Here is a 21,978-nt window from a genome sequence, read left to right as displayed (position 1 = left end):
CATGGCCTTTATGCACATTAGAAACATGGGCCCTCCCCAAACACAGATCTGCACCAAGGTGTGTGAATGGAGAGGGCTGGGTTTGTGCCCCCACTTTGCCCCTTGGCCAGGCACCTGTGGCACAGCTACACAACTCCACACAGTGATCCTATCCTGTCTCCGAGATTCTGGGCCTGGGCTGGGCACAGCCTGAGTTGCAGGTAGGAGTGGTTGTCATTTCCTGGAAAATGTTTGTGGGTTGAAGGTAGGGCTCTGGGAAAGGGGTAGAAAATGGTTCATGGATTGCTGCCATCATGGGGAGTTCACTGCTTCAACCCCACCAAAGTCCCAAGGAACAGATTTTTCTCTTTCCTATGGCTCAAGATGCCCAAAGTACTGGAATGGGAGACGTGGAATAACTGTCCATGTTATAGCCATGGGTATGTCTCTTGGGCTAGGGCAGCAGCTTAGGACAGAGGAAAAACTGTGCAAGGTCTCCAGCCAGACAGACTTGGGTTTGAGTCCTATGTGTTCCATATTCTTGCCATGTCACCCGTTTGCATCCTTTACACATCAATTACATTCTAGCCATGTCACCCTGGATGCATCATTTACATTCTAACCGTGTTACTCTGGACACTTAGTTCACACCCTGGACACTTACATCTACACTTTCATCGTTACATCTCAGTTGCTTTATCTCTGAAATGGGAGGATACTGCAGAGATGTGAAAATGTTGACAAAATACTGGCCATCAGCCCTACATTCAGTGGAAGGTGATGGTGCCCCCAAGATGTGAATCAAAGCAAAACAAAACAAAAGTCATAAAGTAAGAATAAGGAGGTATAGAAAGGAATGCTTTTTTTTCTATTGAATATTGATTCCTTTTTCAATTTCTGGAATACCAATTTGTTTGGAAAATTATTTCTGGTGCTCCCACTTTGCTAGTCTAACAAGCATGGGCTGAGACTGCCTGGTGGGAGATCACATGCTTCTGCTTTTATCCTTTTCCTTTTATCTGGGCTCCCACACTGACATTAGGAGGCAGACTGTACCCTTGGATAGAATCTTGTTCATCCTGAGGCGTCATCTTAACTCACCACACTGTAATTGCTTGCCCACGTGTGTCTTTCCCTGGAGACTGTCAGTTCCATGAGGGCAGGGATCTTGTGGGTTCTGAGTCATCGGTCTGCCCCAGTGCCTGGCAATAGAGTTCCGTACGGTTCACTGAATGAATGACTCCTCTGGGCTGGACTCAAAACAGAATGTTCACCAGGTCCTCCAGCTGGGGTTCCCATCGAGGAGACCTTCCTTTATGGTGGGGACACACACACACCAGGGCCATCAGCACAGAAGGCATGGCCAGAGGAGGAAGTGGTGTTGAGATCATACATCTTTTGTAATGCTGAGAAAAAGAGTTTAGAAACAGAACCCAACTTATTTTATGTTTCTCCAGGGGCAGAAGTTGTTCCCCAGATGAAAGTTATAGGGAGGTGCATTTGGGCTCCTTAGGGGTCATGCTTTTTATAAGTATTTCTGTCTGCAAATGGAGCAAGCTGCCCCAAAACGTAGTGAGCTCTCTAGCAGAGAAAGTCAAACAGAGACTGACCAGTTGCCTGTCAAAAGAAATGATGTACCAGGCCTTGCTGTTATCAGAGGAGCTGTGGACCAGATCACTTGTGTGCATTTGCTTCTTAGGAGCTGAGAAGAGTCAGCAAATAGCAATGCATCTTTTATGTAATCCAAACAGCCTACACTTGGAATGAGAAAATCTAGTCTTGCTCAGTCTTCACCACTTACCAGCCTGGTGGTTGTGTTTCTACCACACACAATTGGTGCACCCTCTGCCTTGCCTGTTTGCCTGGGAGGAAGATTGAAGTTAGGCATTGTGGAAAGGGCCAAATGGGATCCCTTGATGTCTGTCCTGGTTAAGTTTGGCCAGTGGAGGGACTGACTGGAGACAAAGGAACAAGAGTGGAAGAGGAAAAGGTATTAGGCAGCCTTGCTCACCACAGCTCTCACAGGTCTGATAGCTGCTCACTCCTTCTGTCCCTTTGGCCCTAGGGATGATGATGGCTTCCTGTTGTTGCTAGCCTAGGGGCTCTTCACCATCCTAGTATAACATCTATGAAAGCTTTTTCTTTCCCAAATGGGGCAGACAGCAAAGCACCTTGAAATCAGAAGTATCAGATCAGGCCTTGGCTCTATTCTGTGATAGCCACTTACCAATTGGCCAACCTTGACAACCACTTAACCTCTTTGAACTTCAGTTCCTTAACTTTAACTTGAGGGTAAAGTAAGCACTCTGAAAGCTTAGTGTGGGTGTTGGATGAGATAATGTAAACACCTGTACGTTTATGGCCATACCTGTTAAGTAGCCCCTTCCCTAAACCTTCTTTAATCATCCCTTTTGAGGGTGCCATCTATTTTCTGCAAACCTCTAGCATCTCTGGGCCTCAGTTTCCTCATGCGGAAAGGGAATTAGAAAAACAGAACACCCACTTCCAAGGTGACTGTGAGCCTAAGGTGAGCTGGGATGAATGCAGGCATCTAGCAGGGGGCCGGGGCAAATGCACAGGGGTGGGTGCAGGTGTTACCCCTGCCTTCCTTCCACAGTCGCCAAACACACCACCTCTTCCTGGGCGGGGGCCTCCACATTTTCACCAAGCCTGTGCTTTTGCTGACAGTTACAATTTTGTTAGAGCTTTTGTTACAGTTTGTTTACAGTTTTGTTACAGTGTTCTAGCCATGCATTCCTGGTGGTTCCTCCCCAGGAAGCTGGAGCACCTTCCACACCTGCCCCTCCCCACCAGCCACTTCCTCATCCTAGATAACAAAGGCTTCCTCTCCCACCCTCCCCTCGCTTCCTATCCACAGAATATCTAGCCAGCCCTCCCTGCATCCCAGACCCAGATGAAGGGAGGTGGCCTGTCTGCAGTTCCTCCAGGGGGTTCCCCACCACCTGGTCCAGGACACAGCCATGGGTGATAAAAGTGGGACCATGAACATGTCAGAGGAGACCCACTGTGATCCTTCTTGTTTCAAAATAGACAGTGGAAGTAAACAATGGAAATCCATACATAACCTTCCTAATTAATGCAGACACTTGAGAGATTATTTTTCTTGGTGTTAAATTTTGCTCACCCACATGATGTTTGTGGCCATATTTGCAGCGTGCATAATATATTGTGCTGCACTTGAACTTTTCCACACCTTTCATCATACCTTCCTGTGTTTCCAGACGGTCTTCACAGTGGTTGCTGTCAGTGCTATGGAATAGTCACTCAGGAAATTAATATGCAGGATTTACAAAGTCATTCCTGATTACAGCCAACTTTGCATGGGTAGCTCTTACTTCCTTCCACTGAATAATTTCCTTACTACAGACCAGCAGCAGGATGACCACCTGGGAGAGTGTGAAAGTGTGAGCAAGTCCACAGTCCCTCATCCATGTCACCATAGTTTTGCGAAAAGGTCGTGCCATGCACACTTCCCCAACACCGTGTGACCGTGGTAGTTTCAGTGCAAAGCCACCATGTGAAACATATTTTTATTGACTTAGCAGTTGAAAAATTATACTTCAAAGGTGTTTTAATTTACATTTATTTTGATTATTGTAATGGCAAAATGTTTCCCTAACTTGCTTATTATATCTATTATATATATGTTATTATATGTACATACAGTACATGTATATTTGTCCTTTTATTTATTTATTTATTTATTTATTTAGCTTGAATTGTCTGTTCATATGCTTTAAATTGATTGCTGGGCTGGGAGTAATGTCTGTTAGTAATTTGAATTGCATAGTACCACTAATAATTTTTTGCCTGTCCTCCTTAATGATATTTACAATTGAAGAGGATCCGGTCATTTGCCCCATTTTTAGGCTCTGAGCTATAGAGTTCACTTTCTCTTGAAAACAACCCAGTTTTTAAACTTAAAGCCGTCATTTCCTCCAGCAAGTCTTTTTCTTCCCCAAATGGAGCAGGCAGCAAAGTCCCTTGGAGTCAGAAGTGTCAGGTCAGACCCTGGCTCTGTTCTGTCATAGCCACTTGCCAGTTGGCTGACCTTGACAACCACTTAACCTCTTTGAACTTCAGTTTCTTAATTTTAATATGAGGGTAGAATAACCACTGTGAAAGCATAGTGTGAGGATTGGATGAGATAATGTAAACACCCGCCCGTTTATGGCTAAGTGTTAGCTGAAGCCAACTGCTTCATTCGGCATTAAACCCAACTGCTTTTCTGAATTTGCCTTAAAATATTTGTTCTGTTGTATCTTTTGACCCTGCATAAAATGAAGTCACACATCAAAATTGATTTCTTAAATAGTTGAGTGTGGTAGCCTAAACATGAAGTGCAATGTCTGGAGTCTTGATTTAGGGCATTAAAAATAAAATAAAATAATTAAAAATGGAAAACAATGTAGAGATCCATTGGGTATCACCCACCCTGCCTCTGAGGTATGGGAAAAGTCCTGGCTTAGCCCTATTGTCATCCCTTCTGTTCTTCATGACCCTCTTTGTTGTCTTCTTGTTTCACAGGCAACTTCAGCAACAGCAGGCAGAATTAGAAGTGCACCAGAGAGATGGATTGTCATCATACGACTTATCCCAGGTGAGTTTCTGGAAAACCCTTTCCCTGTTGGAATTGTCTCCAGCCCAATGGACTGGGGACTCAATTCAGCCCTGAGCTTGAGCCCCTCAGCCCAAAGGATTGCCCCATCCACACACTACAATGGAAAGAGCAGACCTACAGGTCCCCTGGGGATCTGCTGCTGTCACTCCTCCCTACAGAACTCAGCCATGAAGAATGTGTGAGTACCAGGTGAAGAACCAGGGGCCATAGTCAACCCAAGGGCTGAAGGACATTTCTGAGGACCATGCGTGAACTCTAGTATGAGTATACTCAGAGACCAACAAGAGCAGCTTCTGATCCCCTTGGGCCCCCTGGCTTCTTGGCCATTTCCCTGCCACCGCCTATGTCCCATTCTTCCTCAATGAGCCTCTTCCTGTCATGCTCTGAGCCTCCCTCTTCACCGGCTCTGTCTGCTTTCCTTCTCCTATCTCCACATGATGTCCACTTTTCCTGATATTTAGAGTAAGTTGATTGTTGTTCATTTCTCGCTCTAAGAAAGTAATCAGTGTGACTCTGTTATCCTTCCTGTGACCTTCAGTTCACTGCCCCCAACCCCCTCACCGGCTGTTCTTGGCTTTCACATATAGAAAAGCTTCCCACCTGATAAAATGTTCCAGCCCCAAATGCCAGTGATTCCAGAGGGAGGGGGCTCTGATGAAGGAGAGCTGGTGGCTCCTGGGGACACACACTCTGTGCCTTACGCATGAGTTGCCCTTGTGTTTTATTTAATGTGCAAACAGGTCCCCGTCCCCAACCTACCAGCCAGTGTTCATGAGGCTGGGAAGTCCGTGGAAAAGGCGGATGCAATCTTCTCCCAGGAAAGAGATCCTCGGTTTGCTGAAATGTTTGCAGGAATCAGTGCATGTAAGTTTCCAAATGGCACTGAGGTTTTGAGAGTGTGGGGTTTACAGTTGCTTTCAGGCCATCTACCGACAGCTACTGTTAGTAAGAGGGGGCCACGGAAGGTGAGTTTAGAGTAACCATTGCAGGGTATAAAAATACACGAGTTGGAATGGATTCTCTCTACTCCTGGCCTTGCCTGTTATATACCAGTTATCCAGGGTAACCAACCTGGGACCTGGCATCCCATCATTAAAATTTGAGGAGTTGGAACAAATGAGCTCTATTGTTCCATTGTGCTGTTTAGTTTTATTAAGCCAAAGACATGTCTCTGTAAAAAGTTGAAATTCAATTCCTAACACACAGAGGACCACATTTTGACATCAAAATACGCAGTAAAAAAGAAAAACAAAAATGATCCTCTATCCTACCACCTGGATGTAACCATGTTTAACTTTTTAAAGTATGTTTTTTCTCTTTTTCTACACATATATATTCTTTTTTTACATGAAATTGAGCTCACGGTAGCTTAGTTTTTTTCACGACAGTTTATTATGAACGTATTTCCAGATTATTAGACAATCTTTTTTTGTCAGTTGCGTAGAGTTCATGTGATTAATCCTCTGTGGTGGTCATTAGGCTGTCTACCTATGTCAGCACTGCCGTTAGAGGAGATGGTGCGGTTATAACTTAAGGCATCGCATGGGGCCAGCAAGTCCAGCTGCCTCGCCCTCCCACTCAGATTATGACTGAGATTAACCAAATACAAAATTTGGAAAGATCTTTGTTGGTTCCAAAATCAGAAAAAGGATTCTATTTTCATGTGGTCAAGGAATTTTCACAAGATACAACGGAGTCAGGATGAGTTGAAGGGAGAAACCAGTTGGCTTGTGAAGAGGAAACATGGGGAACTCCGTCACTGGAAGAGAAGCCCAATCCTGTCCCCTTGGGGCTAACAAGCTGAAGACAGTGAGGCCCGAGGTGAGGACAGACAGGCCCGTGGAAGGTGATGAGGGAGCACACCTCAGCCCTCCTGATGCCAGCATGTTGGTGGAAAGTCAGAGCTTCCGGGTGCTGGAGCTGCCTCCCATTAGGGCAGCAGATGCCAGTGCAGCACCAAGACCCATTGTCAACACACAACAAAAACCAGACCCCTCAGCACAACAGGGGAGCTCCCGGCTCTTGGTTCCCATGGCCACCCACCCACATCAGTATTTCCTCGACTTTTCTAGAGAAATATCATTTCATCCAGTAAGAAGAGACAACAGCACATCTAAAAGGTTTTTTTCTCTCCAGATAAGCCTGAAATACTTGACCAGAGACCCACAGCGTCCCAGAGAAATCCAAATATAGACACTTTTCCATAAAGTTAACAAAACAGAAAAAAAAAAAAAAAGACAGACAAGAAAAAAGAAGAGGGGGGAAGGGTCCAAGGGAAGGAATGAGAACAAATGTCCTCCTTTGGAAATGAATTTTTCTGATAAAGAGGAGAAGGTTCAGAGAATCTTCAGTATCTCTTCTCTAGGTGATTCCAGGCCAGCCTGCATGTCTGAAAATGAGTTATTGAGGTGGGGAGAGTGATATTTAATAAAATGGATCAGTACAAAACAGGCTAATATTGCAGAAATCCAAGTCAGTGAATTAGAAAGAAACATGAATTTTCCCAAAATACAAAAACTTAGGTTTTCCAAGTGAAAGAGCTCAATGAATACTAAACAAAAATTTCAAAGAAACTCACACCTACACATGATCTGTTGTATTTACTTTTTTAAATTTGAAGAAAGGAAGAAAAAATCCTGCAAATGTTGAGATTAAAAAAATTACCTTACCTACAAAGAGAAATCTTTTGTTAGCCTTCCCCAAGATATTAAATACCAGAAGACTTAGGAAGGTGGCGGTGGCGGCGGGGTGGCGGGGGTGGGGGGGCAGCGGGGGCAGGGTGGACGCAGGAATAAATAGAGAATTTGGAAGAATATGTGACCCTGAAATTTTCCACCAGCCAAGCTGCTTTCCTATTTGGAGGACAACAGAAAGACGTTCACAGACATGCACTATCTACATATTCTGCTTGCAAAAAAACTACTTGTAAAATTGTACTTGTTTATGAAATGAATCAAAATATAGAACACGAGAACAGAAATGATAGGTTGGAAAAGCAGTAAGGATGAAAAACGAAACTAATAACACTGAAAATTAATGTAAAAATTATTAGAAGATACGAAAGACAGAAACAATAAATAAAACTTAGAGTCTAAAACCTCAAATCAAGAAATTTAAAGATTTCTTCACCAAGGATCCAGACTTAGAATGGGTGTAGTATTTATAAATAGATGAAGATTTATCATCAGCGAATATCAAGAATAATTAAATACGTTGACTCCCAATCAATAGCTCCTGAATAATATGCTGCCAAAATATGATATAACAAAAACAAACTGAAATGAACGATTTAACCTGAAAGAAGGGGTGGTGGAGATGCTCTGCAAACCCAAGAAGGAAAGTAGGTTCGTCAGTGTTGCCAAAGAAAAATTCAAACTGTCCAGTGAGCAGAGAGGCTTAATTTATTCAGATACAAGATGTAACCTAAAGTGAAGATACAGATGTCATAAGCATTGAAATATGTGAAAGCCAAAATAATTAGAATCACAGGAAGATGCTGATAAAGCCACATTATAGTGGAAGATCTCAGTAGGCCTGTCTCCATCTTTAACAGGTCACATAGATCAAAATAATAAAATGGAGAAAAATATAGAAGACTGAAAACTAGAGTCAAATATCTTTAAATACAATTATATATAATATTATAATACATATTATTATATATAATGTTATACCCTTCAAATGTCCTGGAGCAGTTACAAAGAAAATGTGTTTCTTATTTACCCAAACCACAAAAACCTTAAATACATGAGGAAAAAAAATGGGTTGTATTAAGTTTATTATCTTATTTTTATTTATATTTTTATTTTGTTTGTTTGTAGTTTTGAGATGGTGTCTTGCTCTGTCACTCTAGCTGGAGTGCAGTGGCGTGATCTCAGCTCACTGCAACCTCCACCTCCCCAGTTCAAGCAATTATCCCTGCTTCAGCCTCCCGAGTAGCTGGGATTACGGGTGTGCGCCACCATGCCAAGCGAACTTTTGTATTTTTTAGTAGAGACGGGGTTTTGCCATGTTGGCCAGGCTGGTCTCAAACTTCTGACCGCAGGTGATCTGCCTGCCTCGGCCTCCCAAAGTGCTGGGATCACGGGTGTGAGCCACCGTGCCTGGCCTGCATTAAGTTTAGAGTCAAGAGAACTACCTAAGTCTACCTTCTTCCTACAAGTTTGAGCCTTATGTCTCCCCCACACCAATCTTGATCTTTATTCCCAAGATTCAAGATGTTATGATTAGGTTAAAAGTACATACCCAGGAGCCTGAGCTCCTTCCATCCTTTAAGGATTTCCCACTGTCTTACAACTGTCACTGCAGCAGAAGAAAATGAACCATAAAAACTGCTCAGTGACCCCTTTTTATTAAAGCCTCTCAGAAGTTGTTTCCATGCGTGCGAGAGTCAGCATGTGGTCCCTGCAGCCTGGTCTCTGGGCCCCAAGCCCACCAGCCTGAATGTCCATCACCGCATCACTGCTCACAGCCACTCGGAGGGACCTACACACTCTGCCCCCAATCACCACCAGCAAGCCAGAGATGGGAGCAGATGTGGAGGCTGTCTAGGCACAAAATAATCACCATGTAACTAACCTTTATTTCCTTTATTCCAATATCTCTTTGTGGGTGAACATGTTAGGGATTGTAGGAACCAGACATGTAGACATTTGAAGATTCTGGGGCGCTGGGAGGGCATTTCAAAGAGCCCTGGGCACCCTCAATGACCAAAGGAGGGAGAACTGGAGCCTGCTGTCTAGCACCCTGCCACCATTCGTGTTCCCACTCCTGTTTCTCAAACCACGATACAAAGCACCTTCTCCCTTGTGTAAGATCTAAACAGCCAGCTGGGTCTTGAGCCCGTTTCTTCAGCCGTGTAGCTATGGGTGAGCCTGTGGGTGAGCCAACTCTGCTCACCATTCTGCAGTGGCAGAAAATCATGCATTATTGCACCTCCTGGCCAGGGACTGAGTGTTTTCAGTGTTAGAGGAGCTCAGTCTCTCAAAGAAACCTTAGTGGAAGGTCAAGGCACACAGGTCCGGGGCTGTTCCCTGGACATCACCGGCTATGGCACCTGCTGGGTGAGGGTGGCAGGGGTAGCTGAGTTCCAGGGCAGTGGGAAGAACACTGGGCTTGCGTTCATGCCCTGGGCCCTCCCTCGCTGGCTGGTGACTTCGGACAAGCCACACCTCACTTTTCTCATCTGTAACAAACAATAGCAAACTTTAGTTTCTGTTTGCTCTGTTATCAGGCACTGTCATAAGCACTTAGGTTAACTCACTGAATTCCCCCTACAGCCCTCTGAGGAAGATACTTTTATTCTCGCCTTTTTTCTGTTGGGAAACTGAGGCAGGGGATGATTAAGTAACAGTCCAAGGTTGCACCTCTTACCTTGGAGCTGGGATTCAGACCCAGAGAGCTGAGATCAGAGCCCATCCTCTTCACTGGTACCCTGGGCTTCCTCACCCAGAACCAGAGGACTTGGAATCCCTACCCCGCAGGGTTGAAAAGACTGGATAAAATAATGTCTGAGAAAGAACTCTCATTCTTTTTTTTTTTTTTTTTTTTTTGAGGCAGAGTCTTGCTCTGTCGCCCAGGCTAGAGTGCAGTGGCGTGATCTCAGCTCACTGCAGCCTCTGCCTCCTGGGCTCAAGTAATTCTCCTGCCTCAGCCTGCCGAGTAGCTGGAACTACAGATGGCTGCCACCACGCCTGGCTAATTTTTGTATTTTTAGTGGAGACAAGGTTTCACCAAGTTGGCCAGGCTGGTTTTGCACTCCAGACCTCAAGTGATCTGCCTGCCTCAGCCTCCGAAAGTGCTGGGATTACAGGTGTGAGCCACCGCACCTGGCCTCATTCATTCTTTAAATCTTCCCCACTCTCCAAAAAAGCCTTGCCATCAAGCAGCCTGTGGCCTAGCCTAGGGGCCAAGAACAACAGCCCAGTGCCCTCATATGCCAGGGAGGCTCCAGGGGAGATGAGGAGGCAGACGCAAGGCTGAGGAGATTGCATGCAGGTGGGCTGTCCCGACTCGCATCCTCCCGTTCCTGCGCCCACCCCTGCACCTGTTCTTGGGGCAGCCTTCTCTGTGGTCTGCAGAGCAGGGAACCTTCGCGTGTGACTCCTGCTCTGGTTTTCCCAGCGGAGAAGAAGATGATGAGCTCAGCCTCTGCAGCAGGAACCCAGCAGATCTACTCCCAAGGAAGCCCATTTCCCTCCGGACACTCCGGGAAGGCCTTCAGGTATGTGCCAGTGAGGGGGACAATGGCGTGGGAAGATGCTCCCTCGCCAAGAAAGTCCTGAGTCTCAGAGCACAGCTCTGTGGGCTGTAATCATGAGTTAGTGGTTACTGGCGCTCCGGCCTTGGGCTAAACTGAGGATTCTGGTGGCTCTGCTTCTGCTCTGTGAGCCCTCCATGAGTTGCCATAGATTCCTGGTGTCAGTTACTCTTTCTTGGATGTGAACAGCACCAGCCACTGTGTTCTGTAGCAGTGATTGCCAGCGAGAAGGGAGTGAGTTCCCTCTAGCCAGGACCCAAGTGAGCTGGAGCTGGGAACAGCTAAGGTAGCAGGAAGTATCCTGTCATCTGGTACCCAGAGGCTACAGCCAAATCCAAGGAAGACTGGACAGCTCAGCCCATCATGTCTGAGCCTCATCCTAAAGGGCACTCCAGGCTTCAGGCAGGGTGTCCAACCTTCCCAAGGCTTGGTTCTTAGCATCAAGGGCATCTGGTAGGTCATTGAGGAAGCCCTGACATCATCACTGGAGGCAAGGTTGGCTCCACTGACTTCTGGGGAGACAGAAGCATAAACTGGGAAGAACAGTCAGAGAAGCTTGCAGCTCTTGGGGAGGGTGTGTGGGCACTCACCTGTGCCTACCGGACACCGTAAGTTCCTCATGCCCAGCAGGACAGGGCTCCTCCAGCAAGGTTAGCCAGAGCCTAAGCAGAGCTTCCAGATGTAGGCAGAGACCAGGAGGGTAGGTGGGGCTGGCCACTCAGAGAGAGGGCCCTGCCAAGGGACTGCCCTAGACACAGGGAATGAGGATCTTGCTTCCACACTGGTTCGTGGACAGACCTCCTGGAGACAGATTAGCAATACTGCAGTGGCTCTGGCCATGCCTGCAGCTAGGTCTCGCTGAATTGCACACTGCTCTGAGGCTCTGAGGAGCTCTGGCTGCAGGCAGGGGCTCTGGTCTGGGGACAGCAGACAAGATGGCAGCCCTCCGTGAGCAGTCCCTAACCATCATCACTGCAGGTCGTGTGGCTCTGCTGAGCAATAGTCAAGCCCTCCAGACTTCTCCTGGCGGCTGAGTTACTCAGCTACTCAGCACACATTGACTGATCTTGGTCTATGCCAAGCCCTGTGCCAGCCCTGCCCGGGTGCTCGTGTTTATTGGGTCCTTGTGACACTTGCTGCTTGTCCTTCACTCTGGACAAAGGGGATCAGGGAGGGTACAGCAGCAGGAGGCAAGGAGGGGGCAGTTCAAAGGCAAGAGGATAGCCCAAGGTGGCATGGCCAGAGAAGGTCTGGCTGACTCTTCAGCTAGGTCTGAAAGCAAAAGTCAGGTTCCGCCTCCTAACCAGGGCAGAGGTGCAAGGGCCTGAGGAGTGTGCTGAGTGAAGCCTCAGGGAGGCATTGTTGGAGGAGGCCTCACTAATGGGAGAAACAGAGGATGACCACGTTGTTCTATGACAATGGCCTCACCCAGGCTCTGCACCTCACACTGGACTGTCTGCCCTGAGCCCTGTCTGCAGCAGCAGCCGTGGGAGCCATGTGAGGAGGAGGACATCGTCACTGATGGCCTTTGGGAGAAGAGTGAAGCTGCAGACAGTGCTCGGGGCAGACAGTGCCAGCATGAGGCGCACAGCCTGGGTGAGGCCATTGTCATAGAACCAAAAATGTAGGGTGCACAGGGCAGTGATGAGTGATGGGGAAGGAAAAGCAGGCTTGGGGCAGCTGGCAGTGTGGGGAAGGAATCCAGGGAGTGTCCGAACACCTGTGCAGAGCCTGGCATAGAAAAGGCACTTGCTGAGTACTAGTCTGTAAAATGAATGAATAAATGACTGAGTTAATTAAAGGATGCCTGTTGGGGCCAAAGCCTGTGGAATGTGCAGAATTTCCTCTATATCCGAAGGGTCTGAGCTGGCTTGGGTTGGGGTAGGCTGTGGGATGAAGGACTCTGGGGCCCAATACAGCCATAGGGAACCCTGGGCTGCTTGCAGAATGGTGTTGCTGGCACCTGAAGTGCATCCTCACCCACAGTCCTCCCGCTCTGGTCCCACCAGTTTTGGTCCCTGCCTGTCCATACTAAGGCAGGCAGCTGTAGCTCAGAGGCCCCCAGGGAGGACTGTGCACAAGGGCTGGCTCTTTGCCCCAAGAAGCCCATCCCTTTCAGTCAAGGTGCCTTTCCTAGGGCTTCTACGCTATAGCAGCCCTCATCAATCAGTGTTTTGGGGAGGACATCAAGGGCTGAGGGTCTGTGGGAGAGGGCCCTACTAGACCATAGTGACCAGAAAATGTCTTCTGAAGCAATACTTCCATCAGGAAGGAGAATGGGAAAGGAGCCCTTATGTTAAATGAGAAATTGATTATACAAAGATGGGAATTATATCCCCTTTATATAAGCGACTGAACTTGTTTTACAATGATCACTGCAAGAATGTCTCTGACATTCTTGGTTTCTCCCTATTTTAAAAGGGATCAAATAGCATAGGAAACTTATTAGAATACAATAGTAAAATTTTACCCAGTCTCTACTGATCTCTAGCCTGCCTTTCTTTTAACATGGAGCTGAAAATCCACCTCCACCAAAAGCCTTCTGTGATGAGCCCCATTCTGCCCTACTTGACTGATTCATGGGCACCCAGTGCACTGCCCTGCATGCTGCGCTAGTCCCAGGGAGGCAGGACGAGGGGCCTGAAACAAAGTAAAAGTCTGCCCCCAGCCTTTTAGTCTTTGATGAGCTTCTCATGTAATTGACATAGCCCGGAAAATCTCCCGGAAGAAGCGCCTGGTGGTACATACAGACAATGCCTGCCGAGGAGCTAAGCAGGGTCAGAGATTTAGCCTGCAAAGGACATGCAGAGAGCACAGCACACAGCAGGGACCTAATAAAGATGAACTGAGTTAAGTCAAAGGTGAACCGAAGGTGGGAGGGATAAACTCTGGGTAGCAGGACTAGGCCCCATCCAGCAGGTTTTCATTGAGAAGCTTTTCTTTCCATTTAAAACTGACAGCCTGCAACCTATTTCCTGAATCTTTAAGCCTCATAGGTGCCCCATAGGAACAAATTAACCAGAGCACGGAAGAATGAGTGAACACCGGGACTTATTTTTATTCTAAGAAGCTTCTCTCTTTGTGGGATCCAAATCATCTGTTGAGAGCAGGGGATGTACAGGCATAGGATAGGGGCTGAGGAGTGTGTGGGAGACCCTGGGGAGGACGAGGAGAGGAAGTACCAGACTACCAGACATGGCAGGACTACTCAGCAGTGTGGAGGAAGCCCTGAAGGGAGAGGAGGACAGCCAAGGGGCTTTGAGGCTCATGATGTGTTAGTCATTTTCTCGAGTGACATGCTGCATGGAGAGAGAGCCAGGAAGGTGGCCCAAGGTGGATTGTGTGGTTGGCTGGGCAGGTAGACTCATGCAAACCAGGTGTGTCCTCGGGATAAATGCATTTTCCTCTTTTCTAGCTCTTCAGTGGTTCATGTGCCTGGAGTGAATGATATTCAGTCCTCCTCTTCCACGGGCCAGAACATGTCCCAAATCTCCCGGCAGCTAAACCAGAGTCAGGTGGCGTGGACAGGGAGTCGTCCGCCCTTTCCGGGACAGGTATGGGTGTCTGTGAGAGCGTCTCCCCTGGGTGCCCAGAGAGGCAGAGCATTCTGAGAAGTGCTTTCTTCGGACTGTGGCTCTGAGGATGGGTCAGGCCCTAGCTGGAACCAACCACCCTCACAGCCGCTGGCTCCTCAGGAGCACCGGCCACCCTCAGGGCCCTCGGAGAGCCGGGTGCCCCGCCTGTGACTTCAGCAGCCTTTTCTCCTTACAGCCATGCCCTGGGGCAGCTGGCAGGAAAAGGCTGGGCAGGTAGAGACACCCCATCAAGAATGAGCCCTCACGACTCTGGGCCTCTGGCTGCTCCTGTGCCAGGAGGACATGAAAACACCCACGCTTGGGACACCCCCAGACCCCTCATAGTCACTGTGAGGGTGGGTGTTGCCCAGGGAGTTCTGGGTGTTCATAATGCCAAGGCCTTGGTAACCGGACGCCAGAGGGCCCAGATCCTTGTAGCCCTGGGGAGTAACTTCAACCAGACGTGCCCCAAAGATTCTGCAGCTCATGGGCCCTCACACACCGTGCTGATCCCAGGCCTGTGCCTAGCCAGACAAGAGGGCCATGGGGAGTCACTATCAACCCAGAGCAGACACTGCCTCTGTGACCAGCCTGGGGCGTGGGTTGGGGGTGGGGGTCTGCTGCTGATGCTTTCCATCTCTTTGCTTTGTCCTGATTATAGCAAATCCCATCTCAGTCCAGCAAGACTCAGTCATCTCCCTTTGGGATCGGAACGAGCCACACCTACCCGGCAGACCCTTCTTCCTACAGCCCCCTCTCCAGCCCAGCTACCTCTTCACCAAGCGGGAATGCCTACTCCAGTCTTGCCAACAGGACTCCAGGGTTTGGTAGGTGGGGAATGAGGGAATGAGATTCTGGGAAAGCCAGAAAGCAAAAATGCTTTCTGAACATCCTGAATTCAGGGGGCTGAGCTCCAGGCTCCCAGCTACCAAAACAAGGCCCGGAGGTTTCCAAGCACCTCCTCTCTCTCTGGCTATGAGGAGGCCTATGGTGTTCCTAAGAGACTGGATGCTTAGGCCTTGGCTTTGTGATTTGCCTTTATCATTTTCAAGGCACTGGGATGATGTTCCTGTGCTGTGATGTGATCTAAATACCATTTTAACCCATTATGGCCCTAGCAAGGATTTTCAGGCCCCCCAACTCAAAAACCTTATAGTCTTGTTTCAAGAAACTAGAGAATAGCTATAGAGACAATCAATTGCATAAATAATCCTGCAAAGTTTTCTCTTTCTTTTAAATATTAAAAACACCTATCTTACTTTGTTAACAAAACCTCAGGCCATAGAAGGTTAAGGAACCGCTGTGTCCTGTGCATCTCTCAGGATCCTGGGCTTTGCCCACTCTCCATGTGTTTAAGGAACCTCCTCAGCATGTCTCCCAGGGCTGGGGCTCCACTCCACGTCAAGACAGGCTCATAAGAGACCCATGGTCCTTGTAAGAAGTCCGAGCTGGTGCCTGCTTTCTCACAGTGAGGTCACTGGGTGACACCCAGCAGTGCAGCTCATAGAGCTTTTCTCTACAGAACTGATTCTTCAGATGAGCATGAAGCTGAGCCCAAACATCTGAATTTCCACGTGGCAAGTTAAAAGCTTCCGTTAGAACTGCTTGCCTGTCAGCCTTATGAACAATTCTGTGCAGGCAGAGCGTGGTGACTCACATCTGTACCCCAGCACTTTGGAAGGTTGAGGTGGCAGATCACCTGAGCCCAGGAGTTCGAGACTAGCCTGGGCAACATAGCAAAACCCTGTCTCTACCAAAAAAACAAAACAAAAAAAATTAGTCAGGTGTGGTGCATGCCTGTAGTTCCAGCTATTCAGGAGGCTGAGGTAGGAGGATCATTTGAGCCCAGGAGGTTGAGGCTGCAGTGAGCCATGATCACACCCCTGCACTCCAGCCTGGGCAACACAGTGAGACCCTGTCTGAAAAAACCAAAGAAAGAAAAATGCTGTGCAGAGCCCCTAGCACACAATGGGGAGTTGTCATCTGCTGCCCAACCCTCCCCATCTCCTCTGCTAACAGCAGCACGTCTGCTCCACTCAGCCCAAGGTCTTGGGGCACAGCATTTCCTGAGGCCATGCTTGTCCCTCCAGCCTTAGTCACATTTACTTGCCGTGTGTTCTCCTGTTCACCTGTTAAGCATTCTTGCCACACGATTCACCGGAACCAAGTTTAGAAGCACAGCACCCTGTTTGAGGAAGGAGAAACCCCATGGCAGTTGCTTTCGAGTCAACCAGGCACTCAGCACAATTACCACCTTGAGCCCAGAATCCTGTTTCTCAGGACAGCATCCACCTTCCTGCAGTCACACATGAGATCCTTCTCCACATCTGGTTCCTCACCTGGGTGCGGAGAGACCCCTTCATCTCCTCCTGAAGGTGGGCCTCGTAGACTCAAGTCCCCCTGGGTATCTAGTTCTTCCTGGAAGCGCAGGGACCATCTGGCACTGATCTACTCAAAAAATCCTTCAGTGCCAGGCCCCAAATCAGCACTGGAAAACAGAAGACAGGAGACCTGGTCCCCACCCAGAGAAGGACACAGTCCAGAGATGGGGGCAGGGGAGACAGACAGGTAAAGGGAGGCAAGCAGGACAGTCTGCAGTTGCAGCAGCCATGGTCTGTGCAGGGGCCCTTGTGGCTGCCGGCCAGGAGAGTCATTATGTCTGATGGGGTCAAGAGAGGCTTCAGAGCAGAGCTAACACATAACCCTGGCAAGGTCTTGGAGCATCCCACTGTGGCCGTGACAAGACAGGTGGGCAGGCCACTTCCCTGCCCCAACCATCCAGTGCCTTTAGCTCCACGCCTCTCTCTAGTCTCCACTAAACAAATGCCAGGCCCTGAAGTATGAATTTAGATGGGACACAGGAAGGACAAAGCCCTGGGCTGAGGCCACTGCACCACTGATAGCCAAGAACAGGCTCAACACAGATGGGGCTCCGGGTTCGGTGACCATTTTTTTACATTTGCCTTCAAGCTATCTCACACTCAGGTGATAATAATAGTAATGATAGCAGCCTGCCCTTACTGGGTGCTTATTTTATTATATGCTAGCATGTAGCATTCATTCAGTACTCACAATAGCCCTAAGAAGGAGATACCATTATTATTCCCATCTCACAGATAAGTAAACTAAGGCACACTGAGGTCAGATAACTTACCCAGGCTAACTTACTGTAGCTGATAATAGCAGAATCATGCCTTTGGAGCCAAGAATCAAAGCTGGGCAGTACATCTGAGACCGTGCTCCCATCACTACTCTGTGCTTACCATCATTTTCAAATCCATTCACAGGGGACCTCAGAATTAAGCAAGAATTGGATGTCCCAGCAGATGTCCCTTGATGTACATTCATGAGAAAGGGGCTGGAACCCTTCCAGTGACAGCATGAAAAAAGAGTATAAAATCAAGAAATGAAGGACTGAGAAGTTTCCTATGGCCTTGCCATCCGTGCATCACGTGTTACCTTTGGCCACAGCTGTTTGCATGGAATAGGATGCAGGGAGAGTGTGTTGAAAGCCAGGTTGTGGTGGAGTGAGCAGGTGATGGAGTGGGGATGAAGCTGAGCAGGAGAGCAGGAAGGGAGGCTCAGTCTTGGGAGGGAGAGGGAGACCTCGAGGTGAGGGGTTGCTGTCATCATCTGTGATGAGTATGCTGCTGGAGGAAAGCTCCCAGTGCAGGCAGAGGGAACCCAGGATAAGGTGTTGGGGTTCACATCAGAAGTGTAGAGGGGGCCTGGAAAATGGGTGGACACCAGACCCCCTTCTGACCACAGGGTCAGCCTTTACTCCACAAGGCTTCAAGGAAGTGGAGTCCTGGCTGGGAGAAGAGGTCAGCCTTTAGTTAAGGACAGAAGAAAGAGGATGTGTGGTTAGGAAGAGGACCCAAGGGTTGTTCGTTAGTGAGGATGGTTACTCCTGAGGGCACAGTGGGAAAGGGTGCAGAGAACAGAGCAGGTAAGTATGGGTGAGTGGAGAAGGAACAAAGCAGGTAAGAATCGGTGAGTGGAGAAGGAACAGAGCAGTCTGCCTCATTAATGATCAGTTTCATTAATTACTAAACACAAAGCAGGCTTAAAAAACAGGCAGTGTTTACATTTGCAATGGACACACACCCTAGCCCAGCATAGGCACATCTGAGTGGCTTCCCAGTGCCTTCTGTGCAGCCCTGGGGCCTATTGGTGTGGCACTGATGGGTTCCTGGGCATGGCGGCACCCCACAGTACCTGGCCTCAGATCATTATCCATGGCCAGAGCCCAAAGAGATAGCACAGTCAATCCCAGCTTCCCGCTTCTGGCTGGCTGGAGCAGGCAGGAGGTTTGAAATGCCTGCTGAGCAGACTTGCCGGACATCACCCATTGGTGGACCAGGGGCAGACATCAAGTTGTGACAAGCAGAGCATGTCACTTTTGAACAGTGCTTCAACTGTTTCAGACTCCTCAGGATAGCTTTGTAGACTGTTTATACATTGAATGAGAAAAAACAGCCCTGCCTGTGTCTCAGCCCTTTCTGTGAAACACATGCTGGTTTTGTTCCACGAGACTTCAGGAGTCAAGTCAAAGCATTTCTTCCATTTCAGGCTTTTCGAGTTATCTTGAGCTTTACTGCTGTCATACTTGTGTTTCCAGTCTTAGTTTCATTTTCATTTTGAGTCCAGTCCCAGCAAAAACGTAGCCATTTGAAATGTAGCATCCACTAGGAAACTACACAATCCGTCTACATAAGCCCTGAAAAATCCAAGCATTTATTCCCTTAACAAAGTAAGTGGGGAAAGTGTTGTGCCTGTAGGGCCCAGTCAGGAGACAGAAACCATGCCAGTGATTTGAACAGGAAAAATTTAAAGATTTTGTGACTAATAAAAGATGGTTAAGAAGGACCCTGAGGAATACAGGAATAATAATCGTGGGCAGCAACTTCCACCTCTAAGGCTAAGGGAAAGTAGACAAGACAGGAACTGAGAACGTGGAAGAGGAGAACCCACCCCACAAATCCTGAGGTTCAGCCCTTATTGGAGAATGTGCGTCTGTCTTGGTAACACACTATAGAGGCTCTGGACTGCAGTGGGTCTGTAAAAGCAGCCTGCCAGCTGACTGAGACACTCAGTAGGGGGTGCAGATGGACCAGAAATGGTCTACACACCCACCTACCAGATGGCCAAGAATTTCCCCAGGGAGTGCCGGCAGGTAAAACTGATTCACAGGAAGCAGCCTCTGGGTGGTAGAGAATTGTGCTGAAGAGGGAGCGCCCTGACATCCTGCACACTGCTGCTAGACACACTGCAGGAGGAAAGAAACATCTGATCCAGGAAGAGAAGCCACTTCGCTGCGACACCTTGCTTGTCTCTCCAGCGTCCTCTGTTGAGAAAGCCTAATGCTGCACTCGCTGACAAAGGAGAACTGTTGGCAGGGTGTAGTTTCAGTGTCATAAAACAGGGCAAAGAAGGATGGATTTAGAGCTAAGAGGCAATAAATTGACAACTGACAAGAATGTATATGACCTGAACCCTCAAATTGCTCAGTTTCTTTTCATTTCAACTACTGCCAGGCATCTGCTTGTTGATACTACCTTGTTTCTTGGAGAAATGCAGGGAGCCAAGGCACAGATTGCTCAAAGAGAAATGGCTCAAAGGTGCTGTAGCAGATCAGGTTTTAATTCCCTGACTTGCTTCAAGTGTGGCATACACATATATAGGATCTAAGTTACATTATTTTCTTAGCAGCATGCTTCCAGATACAATGTCTTGGCAAGCACCAGCATGTCCATAGCTCCTTGTTCCCCACATGCTTCTCAGTTTAGGGTGAGGTCTCTGAAGCAATTCATCCATGGATGACACAAGTCAGATCAGGTCGATAAAGATTAAATCAGGTCACAGTAAATAAACTAACAACTCTGGGGATGAACGTCTTTTACAAAGATCGAGAAACACATCCAGAACACATTGCCCTTTCGTAAAAGAGCCATGTCCATCCCAGCCTGCCCCACCCAGCCCATATTCACTTTGGAGAGGGGAATTGAAAGAATTTGTTATTCCAGGCTGGGTGTGGTGGCTCATACCTGTAATCCCAGCACTTTGGGAGGCCGAGGCAGGTTGATCCCTTGAGGCCAGGAGTTCGAGACCAGCCTGGCCAACATGGGGAAACCTTGTCTCCACTAAAAATACAAAACTTAGCCAGGCATGGTGGTGCACACTGAGGCAGGAGAATCGCTTGAACCTGGGAGGTGGAGGTTGCAGTCAGCCGAGATTGCACCACTGCACTCCAGCCTGGATGACAGAACAAGACTCCATCTAAAAAAAAAAAAAAAAAAAAAAAAAAAAAGAATTTATTATTCCAAAACTATCTGGAGTAAGAAACGAAAGGCATAATTTGAAATAGGGGAACAGGGTAGGCTAAGCACAGGCAGGGAGCTGGTAGTATTTCGCTGATCTGAAATGTTTGCAGACACCATGCACCTTCTTCCTCCTCAGCTCCTGCCCACAAAGCTCGGTCCCGGACATTTTTACCAGTGAATTGTGGGGAATTATAGACCTCCCCATCCCTAATACTAGTTAGTGTTGAAAAGGTGAGGCCTTAGCTAGAAGGCTCAGAAAGACTGTAATCCTTGCTGTGAGGTGCGTTTTTCTTCTGCCTAGAAGGCATTTGTAAGAGAATGAGCTGCCCTTTTGGTGCACTTTGTTCCTTTATCCAGCAGGGTTTCTCAGTGTCAGCACTATTGACATTTTAGGCTGGATAATTTTTGTTGTTGGGGGGGCTGTCTGTTCCTTATAGGGTGTTCAGCAGCATTTCCCTGCCTCTACTTACTAGGATTTCTCTGTTTATGATAATGACAAATGTCTCCAGACATTTCCAAATGTCCCCCTTGGTTTGGTGGCAGGGTGAGGTTGCGCAAAATCACTTGATTGGGAACCACCGAGCTAAACCCAATGACATAGGACCTCCAAGCAGGACTTCGAGTGAGCCTTAAGTCTTAGGGCAATTTCCAAATCAGCTGAACCTCACAAGGAAAAATGTTAATGAGAGGAGAATGATAGCATTGAGCTTCAAATTTTTAAAAAAGGAGGAATGTCATCCCTTCCTCTATGACCTAGGAACCCACAAGCTCCTCAAGATTCTGACCCGTGGTCTGGAAGCCCACGCAGCTGGCCCAGTTGTTACCAGCCCATAACACAGTCTCTCTGGGCTGGGAGGTGGCCCATGCACCAGCCAGGGCTGTAGCAGCCCAGCCCGTGCTCAGGAAGCCACCAGAGTGAAACTCAGCTCATAGTTTGTAACTATGTAGGTGGCTTTGGAACAATAAAGTAATACAAGGATTTTGGTGACCACTGGGTTTTTTGTTTGTTTGTTTGTTTTTCCAGAAAGAGGCTTGTAGGTACACTGTGGGGTGAGCCATGGGAAGCCCCTTCTTGCCATTTATACGCAGAGCAGGTCAGTCAGATTTAGGTTAAGAACCCACAATGCTCTGTTATCCAGGAGAGATTACACTGAAGTTCTTGCTAACTATCTGGTCAGAGTGGTCAATACAATTCAGGAG

The 21,978-nt window shown here is 47.9% G+C and overlaps 1 protein-coding gene across 6 annotated transcripts in view; it reads left to right on the top strand.

The window, feature by feature from the left end:
• ARNT2 (aryl hydrocarbon receptor nuclear translocator 2) overlaps nt 1-21,978 on the top strand; it is a 202,018-nt gene that overhangs the window by 168,491 nt on the left and 11,549 nt on the right. For 5 of the 6 annotated variants that reach the window (XM_031668435.1, XM_017960858.3, XM_017960857.3 and 2 more), the window contains exons 13-17: nt 4,528-4,600; nt 5,362-5,485; nt 10,745-10,844; nt 14,296-14,434; nt 15,117-15,282. In XM_031668435.1, coding sequence (XP_031524295.1) covers nt 4,528-4,600; nt 5,362-5,485; nt 10,745-10,844; nt 14,296-14,434; nt 15,117-15,282 — 602 coding nt within the window. Of the gene's footprint in view, nt 1-4,527; nt 4,601-5,361; nt 5,486-10,744; nt 10,845-14,295; nt 14,435-15,116; nt 15,283-17,742; nt 20,729-21,978 lie in introns of those variants that run through there. The other variant, XM_031668436.1, reaches the window with a different exon arrangement.

Source organism: Papio anubis, chromosome 7 (genome assembly GCF_008728515.1).
Source record: "Papio anubis isolate 15944 chromosome 7, Panubis1.0, whole genome shotgun sequence".
Lineage (NCBI taxonomy): Eukaryota > Metazoa > Chordata > Mammalia > Primates > Cercopithecidae > Papio > Papio anubis.
The sequence above is the reverse complement of the archived record's forward strand: the minus strand, read 5'-3'. Positions and strand labels throughout refer to the sequence as shown.